The 20,919-nt window shown below is 45.6% G+C and overlaps 1 protein-coding gene across 1 annotated transcript in view; it reads right to left on the bottom strand.

Moving 5' to 3' along the window:
- Positions 1–20,919, bottom strand: part of P3H1 (prolyl 3-hydroxylase 1) — a 471,788-nt gene that overhangs the window by 383,156 nt on the left and 67,713 nt on the right. The window contains exons 3-4 of the mRNA XM_069610462.1: positions 3,270–3,459; positions 2,004–2,135 (exon numbers count right to left, since the gene is read on the bottom strand). Of these exons, the coding sequence (XP_069466563.1) occupies positions 2,004–2,135; positions 3,270–3,459 (322 nt within the window). The remainder of the gene's footprint in view (positions 1–2,003; positions 2,136–3,269; positions 3,460–20,919) is intronic.

Genomic DNA, 20,919 nt, shown 5'->3' with positions numbered 1-20,919 from the left:
AGGCATTGTAGGTGTTTGTCTTCCATGTTCCGTAGCCCGCACTTGGTGCAGGGCTTGAAGAGGTATCTTCCCTCCTATTCCTCCGTCATGGTCCGAGGGCGTGAAGTAGGCCCAATGGCCATCTGGAAACTTTGATGATCTTCGCCCTTGAGGAGCGCGGAAATTCACTGACAACAGATCCCTGCTGTCGGCAGATGGAGAAAAAGAGTACACAGTCTCTTTTTGGAACAAAAATCAAACCTTTATCTGTCGAAAACATGAAAAAAATGTAGAAGCAGCTCGCAGAGCAAACTCGAGGACTCCCAAAACATGAAGCATGCAGTAAAAATCTGACAATGTTTGCCGGAGGAAGGGCTTGGAGAGAGGACTGTCATTGGATGGGGCAATATGGCCGAGAGGACAGTGATTGGTTTAAAGGAGAAATACCGTTTTTAAGTCAAAGTTAAACTTTTTTCTTTTACCTAGGATTCTCAGCCTGACAACGGAGAATATTCATGAGCATGTGAATCCATGCCAGACCCCATACTGGAGAAATATAATTTTCTCTCTCCAAGTATCTCTTCGGTTCAATTCCTACTGCTCAGTCACAGACGGCTCACTCGTCCACCATAACCCACTCCTTTTAGTGTCTTACCCGGAGGACTGTGCCTAACAACAAATAGTTTGCGTTGAGCCCGTAAAAGGATTTTGACGTACCAGAACATCAAGTTCTCTCCTTCAGCAGCTGGAGCTCGCATTGGAGAAGCCGAGGGATCGAAATTGCTGGGAGCATATGAACACGTTGTAGCCCAAGAACCTGGTTCGCTTGACAACAACAGCTACCAGGAGATACTTTTTATTTCCCTGGCCAACTGGTGCCATAAAATAAAATTAAATTCATCCAACATTATCATCATATTGCTATTTCACTCCCCATTTTATCTGTAGCAGCCCTCAGTGGCTTTTTTAGGATGGCAAATGCAGTTTTCTCTGCAGTTCTCGGCTGCCCAACCTCTGCCTTTCAGTGGGAAAGGTTTGTCAGCCTCCCTCTTTTGCTCTGGCAAGATCTTTCTTCTCCAATATTCTGGCAGCTTCTCCATTCTCCACAGAGCCGCTCACGTGACTATCAAATCCAGACTTCACAGGTTTCTGTCTGTCGGGGTGCGATGGGGACATTTAATCAGAGATACGATAACTAGAGGTAAATGGATGGCCCTTATATCGCAAAACACATCTGTCTAAACTAAATAAATAATGCAGGACTTCAGTAGGTTTAGGTCTCTAGTTAACAATTAAGTTAACAATAAAAAAGTGACAACAAATATGAAATGTCACATTCTCCGGAATGAATGTCAATAATGCATCTCCGGAATGAATGTGAATAATGCAAACAGAACATGTAAGAGCGGGGAGCATAATTGCTGGGCGGCTGTAACTTCGAGAAGCCTAGCTATCCCACACAAACTGCTGCAGGAAACGGTTTACGTTTCTGGAGAGCTGGTCCCATAGCAATATAGCCAAGTAACATGAACTGTTAAAGACAGTTAAAGGATGTGTGTCGTGTTTAAAGGGCACAGTTATATGCAGAATGGTATAGTGCCTTGTTATCCATTTGTATGTCCTGCTAACTTTTTGATAACCGATATCCTGTGGCTATTTTCGTCCTGCTCTTTAAATCTTTATTTTGACTTTACAGGGGTATAAATAAATGATTTGGGAACTGTAAACGGTTGTGTATTCTGAAACCTGTACCTATTGTGAACCTCTGTAAAAGCCGGAAAATGATAATTCGTAAGGATTATAATCGGCCATGAGATACCCATCAACTATTGCAGATAAAACAGCAGTGTCTAGGAATACAAAGCAATGTTTTTAACAGGTGCCTCGAGAATGAAAGTAAACATATCGGCAATAATGAAAAATGCCACATCAACTATGAGTTTTGTTCAAATATGACTACATGCATAAGGCAAATCGTTGACATAACTAGTCAAGGGGCTACAGAAAGATCAAGGCATGCTTACTGTTGTAGTAGGCAAACTGCAAGTAGTTAAACTGAGAAGGAAGGAAGTCTTCAATGGGTTTATTACGTCCAGGCTGCATCGCCAGTTCTAAAACGCAGTTCTGCATGCAGTTCAGCACCTGCACATAATGATCTGGAAAGAAAAAGGTGGCATTAAAGAGAATAAGCAGCCAAACACAGTGAACTAGTTTAGATGCCAAAACCTGCCTAACATTCTGAATGTCTATAATGGCACCAAATGTCGCGGACACATAGGGTTACATTTTTAGCATTAGTCAATGGTACATTTCGTTAGACACCCACGTGAAAGAGTAATAACGTTATTGACAAGCTCATCATCGATATATTCTTACAACAGCATGTAGGTTATCATCTTTCCTCAGTTAAAACTATTTTTTTAAACTATGAATTAATCATGCATATTCGAGAGTAAACAACCTTATACTAAATCCATTTAATTCAATTAGGTCACTTTACCCCCTTAAATACTACAGGTCTTACAGTCGCTACTACCATGTTAAAAGAAATCTTTCCATAGCCTAATTCGGATTTATGTTTGGAAACATAAATGTCTCCCAATTTAACCACACTGGCAAACGTTCTGGCCTAATGAAATGAACATCAGCAGTATGAAACACTTTTTCTTTGAAAATGAGACATTATTGTAACCAGGGTGAAAAAAGTTAGAAACATGAAAAAAACGAATTATATAATAGTATAAAAAGGGGAGTGGGTCAGAAGAGGTGAGTAGGCAAGGACAAAGCAAAACAAAACCTCACAAAGTCACTAGAATCATAGGGTTGTACCTTGATGTCAGGTGTAAAAAGGTCTATTTCGTTCCCCCTGCTAACTAGTCGAGAAATGTTTGATTCCATTTCCAGGAGACTGGCAGTAATTCAGATGGGACCATTAACTTTCAGATGATTGGTCTTGCAAAGACCAACAGCTTGGAATACAGATGCCGAAAAGGGATGTATACACATACCCCCACTCTTAATCAGTGTACTAAACAAGCAGAAGTGTATTGTAAATACCACACTACACCACTAGCTGAGCACATCAAGAATAAAATATAAAAATATTCGTCTGTGTCACTCAACTTGGATTTTCCTCTCAACTATCCTAAAATACTGGTATTCTTTAATTTGATGTCACGTTGTCAACTGGAAATGTGTAATCCTTTATTGAGGGGTATTTGTATTATTATGTGCACTTAAGAGCTGATCTTATTAATCATCAGATCAAGCCATGAACATTATTAACCCACCTGTAACCGTCTGGAAAAGGTCTGCAGTGTATTCCAGGTAGTTGTATCCTTCATAGTCGTAGGGACCCTCACAGAGGTTTCGGCATTCTGTCTCAGCTATAAAATATTCTTCCAGGGCCTTTTCAAAGTGTTCCACAGCTGGTGCAGGCTCCTCCTCAGTGTAAAAGCTCACACCAATCCGGAACTCTTGCTGCAAACAAAAAAATATAATAACTGGATTTAGGATTGTGAAAATGTGGATGTTTCTAACCATTAATACATGTTAACACCCTATAGCAAAAAATGATTTTCTTTAAGGTATACAAGTATTCTGCAAACAATATAATCTGGTCTTCTTCATATAGAGAAGGAAGCCTCTGTGATTTGGGTGAATCAAAGGATTTGGCTTGTAATCGGACCATACAACTGTTGGGTCAGTGGATTAACACAAGATCGAGTTGTCCTTTAACAAACCTTGCTGACTACTCTATAGCATTCAACAGTGCTAAGAGGGAGACATTGGGCCTCATTATGACATTGGCGGTAGTCGTGCTGGTAAATACCGGAGTCATGAATTTACCGGCACCCAGCAATGGGCAATTACCAGGGCATTCCAGCCCCGCCGCACCCAGTAATTGCCCGGACTAAATGGGAGGTCAGATGCACCGGCACCATTCATGAATGGTGCCGGTGCATCCGTCGAGTTTGGCGAGCGGGTGCGGTTCCACCTGCCAGGTCTGACCTGGTGGGCTGAAAAGCACCCGCTCGCCGAGCTTGTAGTTTGCCGGTCCGGTAATAATGGTACCGGCAATCTTACCGGTACCGTTGTTACCGGACACCTTGTAACGAGGCCCATTGTCTGCCAGGGGGATGTTGGCTAACTAGTTACAAATCCAGTCAGTATTTTAAACAGTTACCTGGGTATGTTTCTATACTGAATGTTTAGCAAAACCAAGGTGCTTCCCCCCACCAAAATAGGAACTTTCCAGAGGAGTCTGATCACCTATATAGATGACACAGTACTAACTATTTGAACACAGATAATGCTCCAAAGCTACATTCGTAGGATAAAGTAATATCAATGCTACACTATGCTACATTGTGTTCAAAAGCTTCAATACTGTGCCCATCACCAACTCAGTGGTCTTACGGTGCGAAGGCTGGACTGGCTTGTGTAGCGTTGCGTCCCTGCCTTGGATCAACCAGACAGTGGTCTTTTGTGAAAAGAAAGTGGTTAAAAATTTGAGAGGATAAGAGAAGCAGTCAATCAATAGAAAACAAAATGTTATGACCATCAGTACAGTATCATGGCAGGACGCAAAATTTCCACTCGCCACTAGGCATTGGCTAGCAATATTTGATTCTTGGCAAATAATAAATTGTGTGCTGTGTGCATTGTAAGGGTGCAGAAGAAGGTGACTGACACACAGGTGGCATAGTGGTTGTTATAGACTTATTCATCAAGAAAATAACGAGAAAACCTAACTTTCTCTATCACTATGAAGGGTTCCCTACCTCAATTAAAGTGCTAATGGGTCTGTCAGAATGTCCTTGTAAATTAAAGAGTTCATCATGCAAGAGGCATGGTATCAAAAGATGAGACAGAAATGGATACATTTGGAAAACCTTCATTCTGGAAACCTGTCTGCACCTACAGCTGCACTCATTCCGCCAGGGCAGGAGCCCTGCACCATCCAGCAGCACTGTGCTGCCGACGGAGATCGTGTGCTGCAGGGGCAGCTGGACTTCAGCCCAGCAGCTCTGCTCACACGCTCCAGCACACAGAGCTTTGATCCTGTGATCTGCCCCCTGTGGCATGATCCTTTGGTGCTGCCTTCACCCTGCACCAGAGGCCAGCGCTGCATGAAGCGCTCATCCACCACGAGGAGACGGAGCCGACGACCCTGATCCATAAGATGGCTGCCGCCCTGCTCCAGCAATAGTGGTTTACCTTTGGTTGCCTAGCAACCGCAGTGCGAGGAGCTCTAAGCCCGCCCGCACGGCGAGCCGGAGGCGGAAGCCGGCCCACCCAGACAAAGGCCCACAAGGAACAAGGCCATTCCCTGTCTGCACCTGTCCGCACCGGCAGTGCGGCGCGGGACACTTTGCCTCATATCCTTCCTACCGCTGACTTGTAACGGAACCATTGCAGTCATCTACCATCCTTCACCGCAACCCTTGAACTACCATAAACTTCGGGGAAGAGTCTGCCTGCACTATTAACTAATCACATTGCAAGCACCCAGACCCGGTCCCTAAAACACTTAACACCACAAATTTTCATAGCAATGGCGCCAATACGGGTGCCCACATGTACGATATCTGAATACCTGCTGTATCCCTAATATGCATTGTAAAAGCTCCATTATTGCACGTTATTAACCTGCATGTACGTTACTGACTTGTAGGATTATGTTGCATGCTCATTCTGAATTACAGTCGCCACTTAAAATGCTAAATACGCTAGTCTTCTTGCGCCGTTAGCTGCACTCTCTGTACAATGAACCACGTAAACCCGGACTTGCATTGTACTTTTACTCCATGCATAATGTACTGTACCTCTACCCAGCATCAATAGATCCGTGCACTGGCACGACTGCGTCTCACAAAGCTACCGTAGCAACTTGTGCTAGTATCACTGTCTACTATTCCAAACATTCTATGTTGATCCACCAACGTTACTATTACGTCTACCCAGCCAAGTGTGTCTATGCCTTTGAGATGTATTTTACCAACTATGCGGCATAGTATGTGCATGTATAGTACTAGCTAACGTGCTACCCAGGGCCTAGACATACTACCACACCTATCTCTCCTAGTAAAGAACTAGCAACCTTCATTACATCTGGATCTAGCTATGCTGCTGCATTTCCTGACAGCCCATCACCTCCTTGTACTGTGGGTCTTGGCTACTCCCTTGACTCACACCCTCCATCCACCACCTCACCAGAGTCGAACACCCATTACCCCACCACCATGCCCCCAACATTGAACCTGGTCACCAAACTACTGGCTCACTACACCTTTACACCCATCTCTCCTGCCACACCTACACACTGCTTCTCACCACATCCTAACCTTCCTGACTCCACTAATCCTTACCTCAACTCACCCGCCCTATGGCTCCAGCACTTCGCAACTAAACCCACACCCAACCAACCTTGCCCGCTACATCTGAGAAACCTTAGACTAAGAACTAGATTCCTCCACATACCCAAACTCCAGCATGCCACCCACCAGCGAACAAACACCAACCAAACCCAGACGGCCCAGGCAAAACCCGACAACCCCAAGACACCACCCAAAAATGAGGTGAAGGGCGCCCTCATCAATGCTAGATCCCTCCCGGCCCATGCGATTGACATCGCAGATCTCATTATCACACAAAACCTGGATTTTATTGCCATTACGGAAACATGGCTTCACGCAGCCTCAGGTCCTCTAATGGCACTAGCCATTCCCAATGGATATTCCATTATCAGAAGTGACCGCAACTCCAACCTCTCCAAAGGGCGCGGAGTCACATGTATCCACAAAGATGACATCAATATGAGATTGATTCCCAACATACAATTCAGTTTTGCTCAGTCCCTCTTAGTCAAACTCTCTCTATCTCACAATAACACAGCCACCCTGCACCTCATCGACAGGCCCCCGGGCCCACTCGCCACATTTTCGAATGACATCACGACCATCCTTGCCGACAACACCAAACCTAACTCGCAAGTTCTACTTCTTGGTCATCTCAATCTCGGCCTACTAGATCCCAACGACTCCCACGCCGAAGAGATAGCGAGTAATATTTCAAACCTAGGATTCTCTCATCACATTCTCAAACCCACCCACTCCAAAGGGAGAACACTCAATTGGATCGCCGACTTAAATTGCAATACGCATGTCGCCTCCAACGACCCATGTGCCTGGTCAGACCACCACATCATCATCATCTTTAACATACCAGCCAACGAACCACGCACCAAACCTAATATTGCGCCATCTGTCCCTACAGGAAACAAAAAGGACATTGCCAAGGACAAACTCCTCCCTCTCATCCTGCCAATTCTTAATAATCGTGCCCTCTCGCATGATGACCCAACAGTCTTGGTAGACACATTCAACCAAACCTTGCTCAAAGCTATCAATACCATAGCACCTCTCAAAATCAGGAAACCTAAACAGTGTGCCCATCTTAACTCCTGGTTACTCCACATCTTAGAACATTACGCAAAGAAAAACAGAATGCCGAAGCACTTTGGAAAAGCCATCCTTGCGAGGTTAATAAAGATAACCTCATCATTGCAACACTCAACTACAAGGAAGCAATTGCACAAGCTAAAAAAGAGATGTACAATAAACGTATCTCTCAAGCTGAATCTAATACGAAGGAGCTATTCAAAATTCTTAAAGAACTAGAAACCCCTTCCACTACCCCAGATATGTGCAATAAGGACAGCACATGGTGCGAGAATATACAAAAAGCTTTCCTCAACAAAATGGCCACATTACCGTGCAAAATCAATGCTAAACAAAACTGCCTTCAAACTTCCCTCCAAACTAAACGCATGACTAATAAACCTCCATACCTTCACACACCCCATTTAGCTTTGCTCCACTTACTATAACTGAGGTAGAAAGCATCATTAGTAAACTGAAATCGTCCAACTGTCAGGGTGACTCCTGTCCAGCCCCCATCATAAAGGGATTGGCACATGAACTTGCCCCCTTCATTACCGCCTTTATCAATGCCTCATTCCATTCGGGCATTGTTCCTGATAACCTCAAGGACGCATGGGTCATCCCACTGTTAAAAAAAAAAACAACGTTGGATCCCAGTATCCCCACTGATTACAGGCCGATCACCACGGTCCCATTCTTATTGAAAATTTTGGACAGGGATTTGTATTTTCAGATTCAGTAGTACCAAGAAAATAACAATCTTCTTGGCACAAGACAATCTGGTTTCCGACCCAAGCACGGGACGGAAACGGCCTTACTAGATCTTAAAACTCAAATCGAGGACCTAAAAGACAATGGGAAAATGGCCTTATTATTACTCCTCTATTTATCAGCAGCATTTGATCTGGTCAGTCATCAAATCCTCTGGCGCCACTTGAAACTAGCGGCCCACTTCTCTGAAAAAGCCACCTAGTGGATCAGTTCCTTCTTGGATAACAGACAGATGAGGGTTTTCTCGCCCACCGCCACAGCAGATCCTACACCGGTGCTCTGCGGGGTGCCGCAAGGCTCCTGCGTTTAACCTACGCTTTATAACGTTTTTAATAAACCTCTATTCAACATACTTGACTATCTGGGTGTCACCTACACCCACTACGCCGATGACACCCAGATACTCATTCCAATCACAGGCGACTACTTGGTGGACTCTAAAGCCCTGAACGACATTTATCTAGTCATCCAAGCCTGGATGGCCTAGCATGAGCTTTGTCTCAACGATGACAAGACAGAGCTCCTCATCCTGGGCTCTCAACACCGATTGAATAGACTTGACCCCTCCTTTAAAACGTTCAACATTGATGGCAACTCTATCAAAGTGTCCACTGACACAAGCACTAGGAATCTACCTAGACTCCACCTTATCACTTAACCGACAAACAAATGCTGTCGTCTCGGCATCCGCTTACACATGTAAGCTTATCACAGCATGCCGCCCCTACCTAACCACACAGAACTGCACTATGTTGGTCAGGACATTGGTTATGTCCAAATTGGACTACTGCAATGCCTTATATTTTGGGACCAACCAATGTAACCTTAACAAATTACAGGTTACCCAAAATAACGCCATTAGAGCTGCCCTAAACATCGCCAGATATGCACACATCTCTGAAACTAGGAGAAGCCTACACTGGCTTTCAGTATCACAAAGAATTTCTCTGAAATCTCTCACACACAAATGTCTGAACAATCAGGCCCCCATCTATCTTGCCTCCTGCTTCTCTCACTACTCACCTAACCGGCTACTTAGATCGGCTCAAGCACACTGCCTGACCATCCCTAGATATAAACTGCAGAGAGCTGGGGGCACTAGCTTCCCAGTCATTGCCTCCAAATTATGGAACTCCATTCCATTAACCATTAGATATGAAAATTCTCCAACCCTATTCAAACAAAAAACCAAACTGTGGTTATCCACCACACAAGCCTAATGCCACTTAGGACTTTTTGGTCATTACCTGCTCAGCATACGTATTCAAGATTATGCTAACTGTAAATATTGATGCACATCATACTGTATACTATGTATAATATATAATGTTACTGTATATATTGCGTACACCTTACATTGTTATTTTACCATTTTGTATATCCTGTGCATTGTTGTCTCTGTTTATCTGTAACTATTATTGTGATGTAATTACTTGCCAAGATATGCGCCCGGTTGCCCTTGGGCCTGGTGCGCTATATAAATAAATAAAATACAAATACAAATTTTGGTGGTTGGGATGGGAAGATATCTATTTTGCCCTAACTCTAACGTGAGAATGTTCCCTAATTAAAGAAACCACCAGTTAAAAGTAAACTACTGTCTGTGTCAAAACCTATGCTTGCCCTCACATCTCCAAAGTAATAGGGTGTGTGAGATTTGGCCAACTTAATAGTGTTCAAAGCAGAGTCAGTGTGAAAATGGAGCTCTTCCACGGCTCCCTTCCCCAAGTTCGAGACTTTCAGAATAAGAAAGTACCACAAGTTCTCAAGATTCAGTTGGCCAAATTCACAGTACCTTTTCCTTATCTGGATTCACTTTCTCACAGGGTCTCTTAGGCTTCACTTGCCCCGAGTTTAGACCCTCCTGGTTATCCTTCAATGTACCAATGTTCAAAGTTACCTCTTTTCCAAACACAAAAGTACAACTCACAAAAGTTCCATCAGAAAATATCACTCTGCACTTGTTGCTTGAGTGACAGTCTTCCCCATACAAAACCAAGTCCTTCTAACTTTCATCTTCTGTATCTCAAACGATTCCTTCTCACGGTTCTAAGAGATCCGACCACGGCGGATTTTGCCGCGGCTGGAAAGTTCACATGAGAAAGGTGCGAACTACCAAAAGTTTGCACCTCTCTCATGCGAACACACTTACATACTACTGGGGCTGCAGGGGTTTCCCCTGCAACCCCCACTCACTATACCACACAGTATAGTGAGCGGGGTGTTGCGGGGGACACCCCTGCAGCCCCAGCAGTCTTTTTTCTTTTTACTTACCTGCAATGCTACCACCAAAGGTTAGAACTTTTGGTGTTCAAACCTTTGGTGGTAGCATTTTTCAGTCGTATTGTACGGTCGGACCTTTTTTTTCGGTCAGATCGTACAATACCCTTCTCACACCTACGCCTCCCCTGGACATGGCGCAGTTCACAGACCGCACGTTCCACCCATTAGAAGTCTCGCAACCAGATGCCTAGCTTTGCTAAAGTCCCTTGTTCCATTTTTAGGGTGGGGTCTCTTCGGCCCTCCACGATCAGCCTCCTGCCTGAGGGCCTCCCCAATGCTTCTCTACACTCTTAGTTCACTCACAGTCTCTCACTATCAATTTGTGATGCTTTGCTCTTACTTCAGTGTTCGTGTAGGTCCCATACTGCCGTGGAGATTTTCAAAAGGATCTCTATTTCGCTCACACTTCACTTGCGCACAGCTCCCCTGCTGTTGCGATTCGTCTTTTTCTTCACAGAGACTTTCGAATGCGTATCAGGTTATATTGGACCACTCTGCAACTTTATATCCTTTCATGCCTTCTTCATCATTGCCACATCTCAACTGTGTCCCGTCGGCTTTTGGGAACGAGTGCTCTTTCACTCAGGGTCACACTGTTACAAAGTATAATTTTTTCAATTGGTGCCCGGTTTCTTTCTCATTAAGAAGCTCACAGGTCATGGACTTTGCCGCTCCATTCTTCAGCGGCTTTCTCGCCTGAGGTCATGGTCTCTCCGCCTGCTCCTGAGACCCTCCGGGGCTTTCTGCTTTACCCAGGGGAAACAAGCACCTCTCTGGACACACGGCGTACGGGCCTGGCACGCCCCACGGCTCCAGTCTGGCAATTTCTCCGGTTCTCTGGAGAGACAACCTTCTCACCGCTCTTTCTCTGGTTCTGGCAGTCTTACAGCATCCCGGTGTCTTGCTCTCGGTTGCCTTGGCTTGAGCAGCTCTGGCTCCACTACCTCTCCTGATCGCCATCCAGCTCGTTCTAATTGCCAAGCATGTGTGTTCCTTTTATATTCACCTGAGAACTTAGAACTGCAGGTGGGCATAGTTGAAATCAATTGTCTGACCCTGCCAGGCCTAGTTAGTGGGACAGGCCCATTGTGGAAGTTGATGTGCCTTGATCTGCATCTTCCCTATCCCAGTACCATAGTGCTGTTTTTCATAGGAAGTCTGTACTCCTCTTGACCTCTTCTTCGCCATCTCTGTATTTCCCCTGGGAGTTACAGGGGTTAAGGGAATAGGACTATCAGGAAGGGGGATACCATGTCTCGTCCCCAGGCACCCTCTTTCCAATCCCCAAAGACACTCCACTCAAGCGGTCCTCCCTCACTTATCCGCCCCCAGGGTCAGGATCCAATAGCGATGACCCTTCCCTGGACATCTGAACAACGGACCCACAGGGACTTCTGGTGAGAACACCCTTAGGTTTCTAACATACCCTTCCCCTAAACCTCTGGCCTCCCGCTTGGGAGGAGAAAGCTGATTAGAGGCCGCTTTCTGCCATATTGGCCATTCCCATACTTTGGCCTGTGGCGAAAACGGTTCTTCGTGCCAGTTACTATGTGGAGAGAAGATGGGTGTTTGTGTATTAATATCTTGTATAAAAGATGAAAACTGGGGGCGTGGCCAGCCAAGGGCGCCATCGGATGCCTCCTCGGTGAGCTCCGTGCTTCCTTCCCTTCCCAAGACCTCTAAACCCCCCAAAAATATGTACCCGACTCCTTAAAACACCCTAGCGGGCGTCGGAAGCCTCGGTGAGCAGAAGCTGCGACTTGGGCGAGCATTGAAGCCCATACGACGAAGAAAATGAAGTTTTGAATTTGGAAGCCCGAAAACAAGATGACGGACGGGACTGGGTGTCTTCCCTTGCGACGCCTGTGACTCAGCTGCAGGCTGTTAATGAGGACATGAGGACATTGGTAAGGAACGAATTCAACCGGGCAGGTCCCCCGGAGGTGTCGGAACACTCGTCTTTAGGTCGCTCGGACCGAGGACTGCTGGCGCCATCCCGCCTCTATGCCCCTGTGGGGTAATTTCGTACCACAGGACCCAGAGAAGATCTCCCAGTCGGGGAGAGGATGCAGTAGTTTGATCGCATTGAGAGGCTGGCTCCCCTGAGACTGAGGCGGAGAGAGGCGAACGGACGCTGGCAGGAAAGTTAATGACCAAAGCAGCTGAGCACTATACGGAGACCCGATTCTCTTGCAGCAGCGATTGCCCAAGATGGCGGCTTCCGAGGTCCTCGCCTGGTGAGGAGGACCGCGGGACTCCAGGAATACAGCGCTGCACGGCGGCACAGCGGAATCCAGAGTGTCGGTGATCGCCTCTCGGAACCGCGGACGACCCAACAACTCAGCGTCCGCGAAGGCAAGTTGGGTGACCTGTGGTTTCCTCCCCTCTCCTCCCCTCATCCCCCGGCCCGCCACAGCGACGAGAACCCACACACTTCGGAGCCTGGCAGGACTGGATCGAAGCAGCAGCTCCATGTTGAGCGACGGAGACAGGGACTGGAGGTGAACAGACCAACTGGGGGTGGAATTGGCTACAGTGCGGGGCACCCACCCTACCTGGAGACCCCTGACAACATTCCGGGCTATGCAGGTGGACAAGCGTGTGGCGATTCCCTTAAGGAATCTGGAGAGCTCCGAATAACAAATATGAATAATACTTTTGGGGTCCCCGTGTCACGCCACCATAACCTGATACGAAAGCCAAGTTGATTGCCCCCCTGAAAGCTCATCATTTGCGATTTTCCAGGCCACAGCTTAAGGGACAACAAAACACTGCACGTAGCCCAGGATGACCAAACAAATGACAAAAGGTAAAGGTCAGGGCTCTGGTGATATCAAAGCTATGTTGCAGACAGCGGACTCCCAGAAATGCAATCAACTGCAAGCGACAGCCCAAGTGCATAATCCCCCTACGGAGGGGGCAAAAGACTCTGAAGATCCACATCCGGAAATCGGACCTAGTAGAGGCGCTGTTGGAACTCAAAAAAGATATAAAAGAAAGTGCAACCAGCCTAGCTAAGTCCATCGTAGACCTCAATAAAGGAGTCCTGGCCGTGGAAAAGAGTTGACGAAATAGAAACGGTGATAACTGAGCAGGGTCATGATCACGATGTTTTGGCAAGTAGAGTCACGGAATTAGAACAGCAGATGGAACAAATCCAGAGCAAGCAAGAAGACGCCAAAAATAGATCTAGGCGAAACAATATACGAATTTGTGGAATTCCGAAATCGATACCGGACTCTAACCTACAGCAATACGTGATTGACCTGTTCCATCACATCTTGGACACAGAAGAAGAAAATAAAGAAATAGTGCTCGATCGGACGCACAGAGTATACTCCACATTTCAACTTAATAGGAACCTGACTCCTGATGTTCTAATCCGGATACATCTGTACACACTGAAGGAGGACATTATGCGGGCAGCCCGGAAAAAAGAACCCATCAGGTTCTGTTCAATTGCGATTCAACTGTTTCAGGATCTGGCCCAAGTGACGCTTGCCAAGAGAAAGAAACTGAGGGTAGTCACAGACTGGCTGAGAACTAAGGGCGTGCAATACCGATGGGGACACCCAGCTTGCCTACGGTTTGAATTGAAAGGCAAGCGACATTCTATTTCTAAAGAGGAAGAGATGGCGGACCTCATGCAAGTAGACAAAGGAGGCAACTTCACGGACAACGAGGAGTCCCCATCCCAGAGCGGAGAATCAGAAGGCAGACACGGGATAGGCCAAAGGAATCTGAGACACTCCCGTCCGCGGGGACGTAACAAAGAACAGAAACCTTCTGAGCCCACCTGAACAACGGCTGAACATTCGCGATGTGGGACCATTCACTTAAAATCTGATATACCGGAATCTCTAAAGAGAAGGATGGGCTCTGCAATTGAAATGGCCTATGCATTGACTTTATTGCCCGAAGCAAGCTCACTCTACGGGGGGAAAAACAGAAAAAAAAGGAATGAATACAATGAGGTAGAAAAGAAAAGGGAAAGGGGGGGTAAGGGAACCGGAACCCAAATTTCCCGGGTGAATAGAACCCGGTGATTTAGTGTGAACATACTATGTTGAGACAGTTATTTGAAAATGTTAGTTTAAACGTTGGAGGGGGAGAATGGGTATTCATACTTTCTATTCTTTGGTGAAGAAGTGAATGACATACATGCTATATCTACAACAATGTTCAGTTGGATCATAAAGAAAGGGCATGAGGGCTAATGTACGATAATGGCTGAATTAACACTTGTGTCGCTGAATGTTCAGGGGCTCAACTCCCCAATTAAGCGGAAGTCCATGCTGACCAGGCTGGTTGATATGCACGCTTCGGTGGTATGGTTGCAGGAGACACATCTACTTCCTGAAGATGCGCTGAGGCCGAGACACAGAGCCTTCCCTATACAATATCTAGCTTCTAGTGGAACTAAAAAGCGGGGAGTGGGCATTTTAATAGCAAAAAATGTAACATTTGAGAGAAGATTTGTGGAAAAAGACCCTGATGGGCGTTTCCTGATGTTGGGGGGGGGGACTGATGGGCCAGCTGGTGACTCTGATTTCGATCTATGCCCCCAATATAAAATAAGACCACTTTATACTTGACTTGCTGCCTAAAATAGCACAATGGGGAATAGGAAACATTTTGATCGGAGGTGACTTTAATGGGGTGATGGATGCAACAATGGATAAGACTCTACCGGCTACCCCTAATGATCACACATTTAGACAAGCCCTGGCGAAATTTCTGAGAGAACTGCACCTTTTAGAATCCTGCTGTTTCTTTAACCCACAGAAGAGGGCATATACCCACTACTCAGCGGTACACAAGGGTTACTCCCATATCGATATGATACTAATCTCCGAAACAGTTGTCCCATAAGTCACGGGCTTAGAAATTGGGGTGCGTTGCCTCTCAGACCATGCCCCGGTACTCTTGAATGTAGAATTGGCTTGCTCACAACAACGATCTCGCAAACCCTGGCGACTGAATGAGGTAATATTGAACGACCAATTGGTCCGGACAAGTATTGAACAAACCCTGCAGAACTATTTCCGGGAAAACAAGACCCAGGAGTTGGATTGGTCAACCATTTGGGATGCCAGTAAGGTGGTAATAAGGGGGGGGAATTCATTGCACAAACCTCGAATTACATTAAAAGTCGGGAGAGGGTAAGGCACAACATGGAAGCAAAGATACATGAGGCAGAGGTGGTTTACAAAGACAAAGGTTCACAGAAGGCTTGGCGGGATTTGAAAAAAGCCAGAGCGGCCTTAGAAACTCACCTAGCAGACGACACAGCACGCCTTCTGGTACAAACTAAACAATTTTATTACATACACGGGGGCAAAGCTAATCGGTTTCTTGCTGCCAAATTGAGACACCAGACCCTAGGAATCGAATAACACAACTTCGTAATGGCCACGGGGAGGTAGTGAGGGGAGAAGGAGAAATAGAGGAGGTTCTGATCTCAGATTACACCAATAACTAAAGAAAACTTAAAGGAGGAGCAGATTGCATTCCTAGACCAGGTAGACTTAACACAAATTAGTGAGATGGATAAACAGCAATTGGAAGGCCCCATAACGGAGGAAGAGGTGGGGGACGCTATAAGGGCACTGAAAGGGCATAAAACACCAGGCCCAGATGGCCTCAGCAATACATATTATAAAACCTTTAGAACCACGTTGATAGGCCCCCTTACCTGCCTATTTAATTTTATTAGAGATAAGGGGCGCACATCTGGAGATATGAGACCAGCAACCACAATCATTATTGTTGAAACCAGACAGGGACCCATTGGACTGTGCTAGCTACCGTCCAATCTCTTTACTAAATGGAGATGCAAAGATATATTCCATGATATTGGCCCGGGGACTGGCAATGATATTACCCGAAATAATTCACTCAGCTCAAGCTGGGTTTGTGAGGGGGCGATACACATACGATAATATCCGCAGAGCCATAAATGTAATCGACTGGGGACGGAGGACAAGCCAGAAATTTTTGCAATGGCTATGGAGCCGTTTGCATGCCAAGTTCGTAGCCATCCAGATATCCAAGGGGTTGAAGTGGGCAATACAGGTCCGCAGAAGGTGGCACTTTACGCAGATGACATTCTCTTGTTCTTAAAAGATACCGCAAACCGAGAGTTTCCAAGAAAGTATTATTTAGGCCGCAGGTCCTGGGGGGATTGGGGGTTTCGGACCTCCGTAGGTACTTGTGGGCAGCACGGATAGCTCCTATGCTGCAATGGTCTGCGGGGGAGACACCAAACCAGTGGGTGATACTCGAAAAATTGGCAACTAAGTGAGCCCTGGGAGGTATCGGCTTCCTTGCCACACGACATAGGGAAAAAGGGGGCCAACTGTTGGAATCAACCAGAACTACCCTGTGGTATTGGGACAGGGTCCTGAGAAACAAGAAGATCAGAGAGGGGGGAGGGCCTCTTACGCCAGTAGCTTACAACCCAGAATTTACCCCTGGAACACATGCTAACTTCTGGGCTAACTCGGGTGGCAGGGAGGGCAGCATTGTTTTAGGAGATCTCTATGCAAATGGGATACCCCTGACATTCGAAGAATACAAAACCAGATTCAATATCCCAGAACAGGAGCGATTCCACTATGTTCAACTCAGACACTGGGTCTCAAATGCGAGGGTGAAAGAAGGGGCAACTAGGAACCCTACAGGAGTGGAGTTAACCATACAGGAAGGCCACCCAGATAAGGGAATAACTAGATTATATCGCCTGGTGGGAGAGGGGGACCCAGAAGAGAATCTCACTTATATGCGGAAATGGGAAGCGGATCTGGGTAGATCAATTGACTGGGACACATGGGGCCGAATTTGGCATAGAGCCGCGAAGAGTTCTAAATGCACCTTGATTAAGGAAGCAGCATATAAACTTTGTCTTCGGTGGTATACGACGCCCACACGCATGCATGCCATTAATCCAGAATACCCGCCTGAATGTTGGAGGAATTGTGGACAACTTGGGGACCTTATACATATGTGGTGGTCCTGCCCATTAGCAGAAACCTACTGGAAAGAGATCCTAAATCACATTAAAGATATAACCGGCGTGGAGCTCCCTCTTGACCCGCTAGTGGTGCTCTTGGGAGAAGCAGTGGAGGGTTGCTATGCAAACTCAGGGCCGACGGCCACCTTAATTACGCATATGTTGAGTGCAGCCAGAATTACAATCGCCCAGGCATGGAAATCTAAAGATGGGCCAGTGATGACCATGTGGTGGATGCGGCTATGGGGGGTAATGCCATGGAGAAAGTGACTGCTTTGGCCCACGGCTCTTATTCCAAATACCTGAACATTTGGCTACCACTGCATGAATTCACAGACGACAGAGAGCAGATGTACTTTAAGCCCAGATTGCTCCGTGCAATACCTGTTATCTGATGTAATCGAAAACTGAACTTAAAAGGATCCATCTGACTGAAATAATAAAACAGATCAAACCACTTCTTCACCTTAAGTTGGGGAGATACTTTTTGGGGGGGGAGGGGCAGGGAGTTCAACATTTATGTTATTCTTTTATTCCTTTCCTTTGTATTGTTATCATAAATGAGCACTAGCATTGAAATGTGTTGAAATTCCAAGTAGGGGTAATGAGGAAGCGACATGTAAGAAGTATTACATATATGCTTTTGATCGGTTTATTATTAATGTATACATATCTATGTGCTCCAAAACTTAAATAAAGTTGGTAAAAAAAAAAAAGATGAAAACTTGGAGAAATCTTTACCAATGATGATGTCCTCTGGTATGCCAGGTATTATAGCGGACGGTATTACATCCCTTTTACCATTGATGTAAATGGGGATGGGTATTTTTGGATAGATCTCCTGGTCCCCATGAACACAGGTGATCCTAACCTATCGAGCGTGCTTGAGATTTTCAGCGAATAAGAGGTCCGATTGTATGGCTGTTTGCTTGCTGCCAGAGTCTATAAGGCCTTTTAAGCGAGTACCATTCACCATGGTAGGTTCATAGGTGGTATCTGATGGAAGTTGCAGAAGCAGACACTTAAGGTTTCAATATCCTCTTGTCCATCCGATTCCTCCCCCGTTAAACAACCTATTTCCATGGATTCTTCCTTTCGATTTAGGGGGGAGTTTTGAGCTAGATGTCCTGGTTCTTTACAAGAGAAGCAAACGAGGGGAGGTGGTTTGCTGGATTTAACCTCCTATCTCTTGGCTTCTTCCCTACGTTTGAAACCCGCCCTTTTCTCTATCCTTAGCTATTTGTTCCCTTGACCTTACAGGGACTCTGGTTAGGGGAGGGCGAGATGTAGCTCGACTTCTTTCTTTTCATCACCTCGGCGTAGGAACTAAAAGTGCAGACTGGCATCAGAATAATTTTGAGCAGTTTCAATGGCTAAGGCCAGGGTAGGTTTATTTAACTCCAACACTGCTCGTTGTAAAACAAGAGGGTAGAGAATGAATGAACTGTTCTAGTTTAATTAATTCAGTGATCTCGATGAAGGATTTCCCTTTTAACCAGAGGGAGGTGTTATTTATCTTTGGCCATAATTCTACAAGAGTCTCCCCAGGATGTAACTTGATGGCTCATAACATTTGCTGATAGATGTTACTAGTTTGTCCCAGCCACTGTAAAAGATTCGCTTTGATTTCTGCAAAGGTAGCAGTTCCGGGGAGGTGGAGTAATAGGTAAGAATTTTAGAGTTTGCCTTTAAACAAAGTGCCTAAGTAACAGTTTTAAATCATCGCCCCAATGGAATTGTGTAGCCAGTAGTTCAATATTTTGAAAATAAAATACTAGATCTTCTCCCTCCTTGTAGTGCTGAAGGACTCTGTGGGGAATATTGGGACTCTCTTGTACTATTAACCTCTCTAAACCCCTTTGTGGGCACTCTTCAGCCTTGATCTGAGGGTCAGCCAACCAAGCTAAGGCCTCTTCAATTGATGCCATTTTGTAATGAGGGGTGAGAGTTTTATCTGATCCCTCTTCTAATTCGTAGTCAGAAAATGCTTCTGACCCTTTGTCAGAACCTTGGTCTAAGTCGGTATGGCTTACGGTGTAAAGACTGGAGCGGTCTTGGGCTAACTGGGTGGAGGCAGATTAGAGATTCACGGCCGTCAGTCCCCTTCCCAAAAGGGTAGTTCACAATTCACTGGGCTTGATGTAGGTTTGGGCTTGTCTGATGTTTAGGACAATATTATCCCAGTGGTATGTGTAAATGGTCCTAGTGTGGAGGAGGAATTGCGAGTGGAAGAACAGATCTTTAGTTTTAATAGGTATCATAGCTTTTAGTAAGATGTGATGTTCGATTATGGATACCTGCTCCTGTTCCTCAACACTTCGGATGATTTTCTCTCCGAATGGGAGAACCACTATCAATAGCATGGGGTTCTTCAACTAGCGACAGTTGAACTGCATCCAACTCCTGATACCATATACTCGACAGGCATAGTATCAAGAGATGATACAGAGAAATAGATACATTTGGAAAACCTTTATTTTTGGTGATCAGGATGGGGAAATATCTATTTTGCCCTAACTCCAAGGTGGGAATGTTCCCTAATGAAAGAAAAACTAAGGAAACTAAGTGCATCAGTTAAAAGTAGACTAGTGTCTATGTCAAAAACTATGCTTGCCCTCACTTCTACAAAGTATGTATGTGGGTACAAAGTATGTAATAGGGTATGTGGGATTTGGCCAACTTCATAGTGTTCAAATCAAAGTCAGTGTGAAAATGGAGCTCTTCCATGGCTCCCTTCTCCAAGTTAAAGACTCTGATAAGAAAGTTACACAAGTACTCAAGATTCACTTGGCAAAATTCACAGTACCTTTTCCTTATCTGGATTAACTTTCTCACAGGGTCTCTCAGGCTTCACTTGCCCAGAGCTTAGACCCTCCTGGTTATCCTTCAACGTACCAATGTTCAAAGTTACCTCTTTTTCAAGCACAAAAGTATAACTCACAAATGTTTCATCAGAAAATATCACTTCACTTCACTTGTTGCTTGCGGGACTCCCTTCCCCATGCAAAACCAAGTTCTTCTGACTTTCAAATTCTGTATCTCAAACTATTCTTTCTCACACCTATGCCCCCCCCCCTAGTCGTGGCACTGTTTGCAGACCACACAATCTACCCATTACAGGTCGCGCAGCCAAATGCCTAACTTTGCTTATGTCTCTGGTTTTGTTTTAAGGTGGGGTCTCTTTGGCCCTCCTGGATCAGCCTCCTGCCTGGGGGCCACCCCAATGCTTCTCAACACTCTAATTCACTCAGTTTCTCACTATCAGTTTTTGCTGCTTAGATCTTCAGTTTTCGTGGAGCTCCCTATTGCTGTGGAGCTTTACAAAAGGATCGCTATTTCGCTGACACTTCACTCCCGCACAGCTCCCCCATGTTACCGCAATGATTCTTTTCCTTCAGAGAGACTTTTGAATGCATCTAATGTTAAACA

This window comes from Ambystoma mexicanum, chromosome 8 (assembly GCF_040938575.1).
Source record: "Ambystoma mexicanum isolate Mex_15411 chromosome 8, UKY_AmexF1_1, whole genome shotgun sequence".
NCBI lineage: Eukaryota > Metazoa > Chordata > Amphibia > Caudata > Ambystomatidae > Ambystoma > Ambystoma mexicanum.
This window is presented reverse-complemented; position numbering and strand designations above follow the sequence as displayed.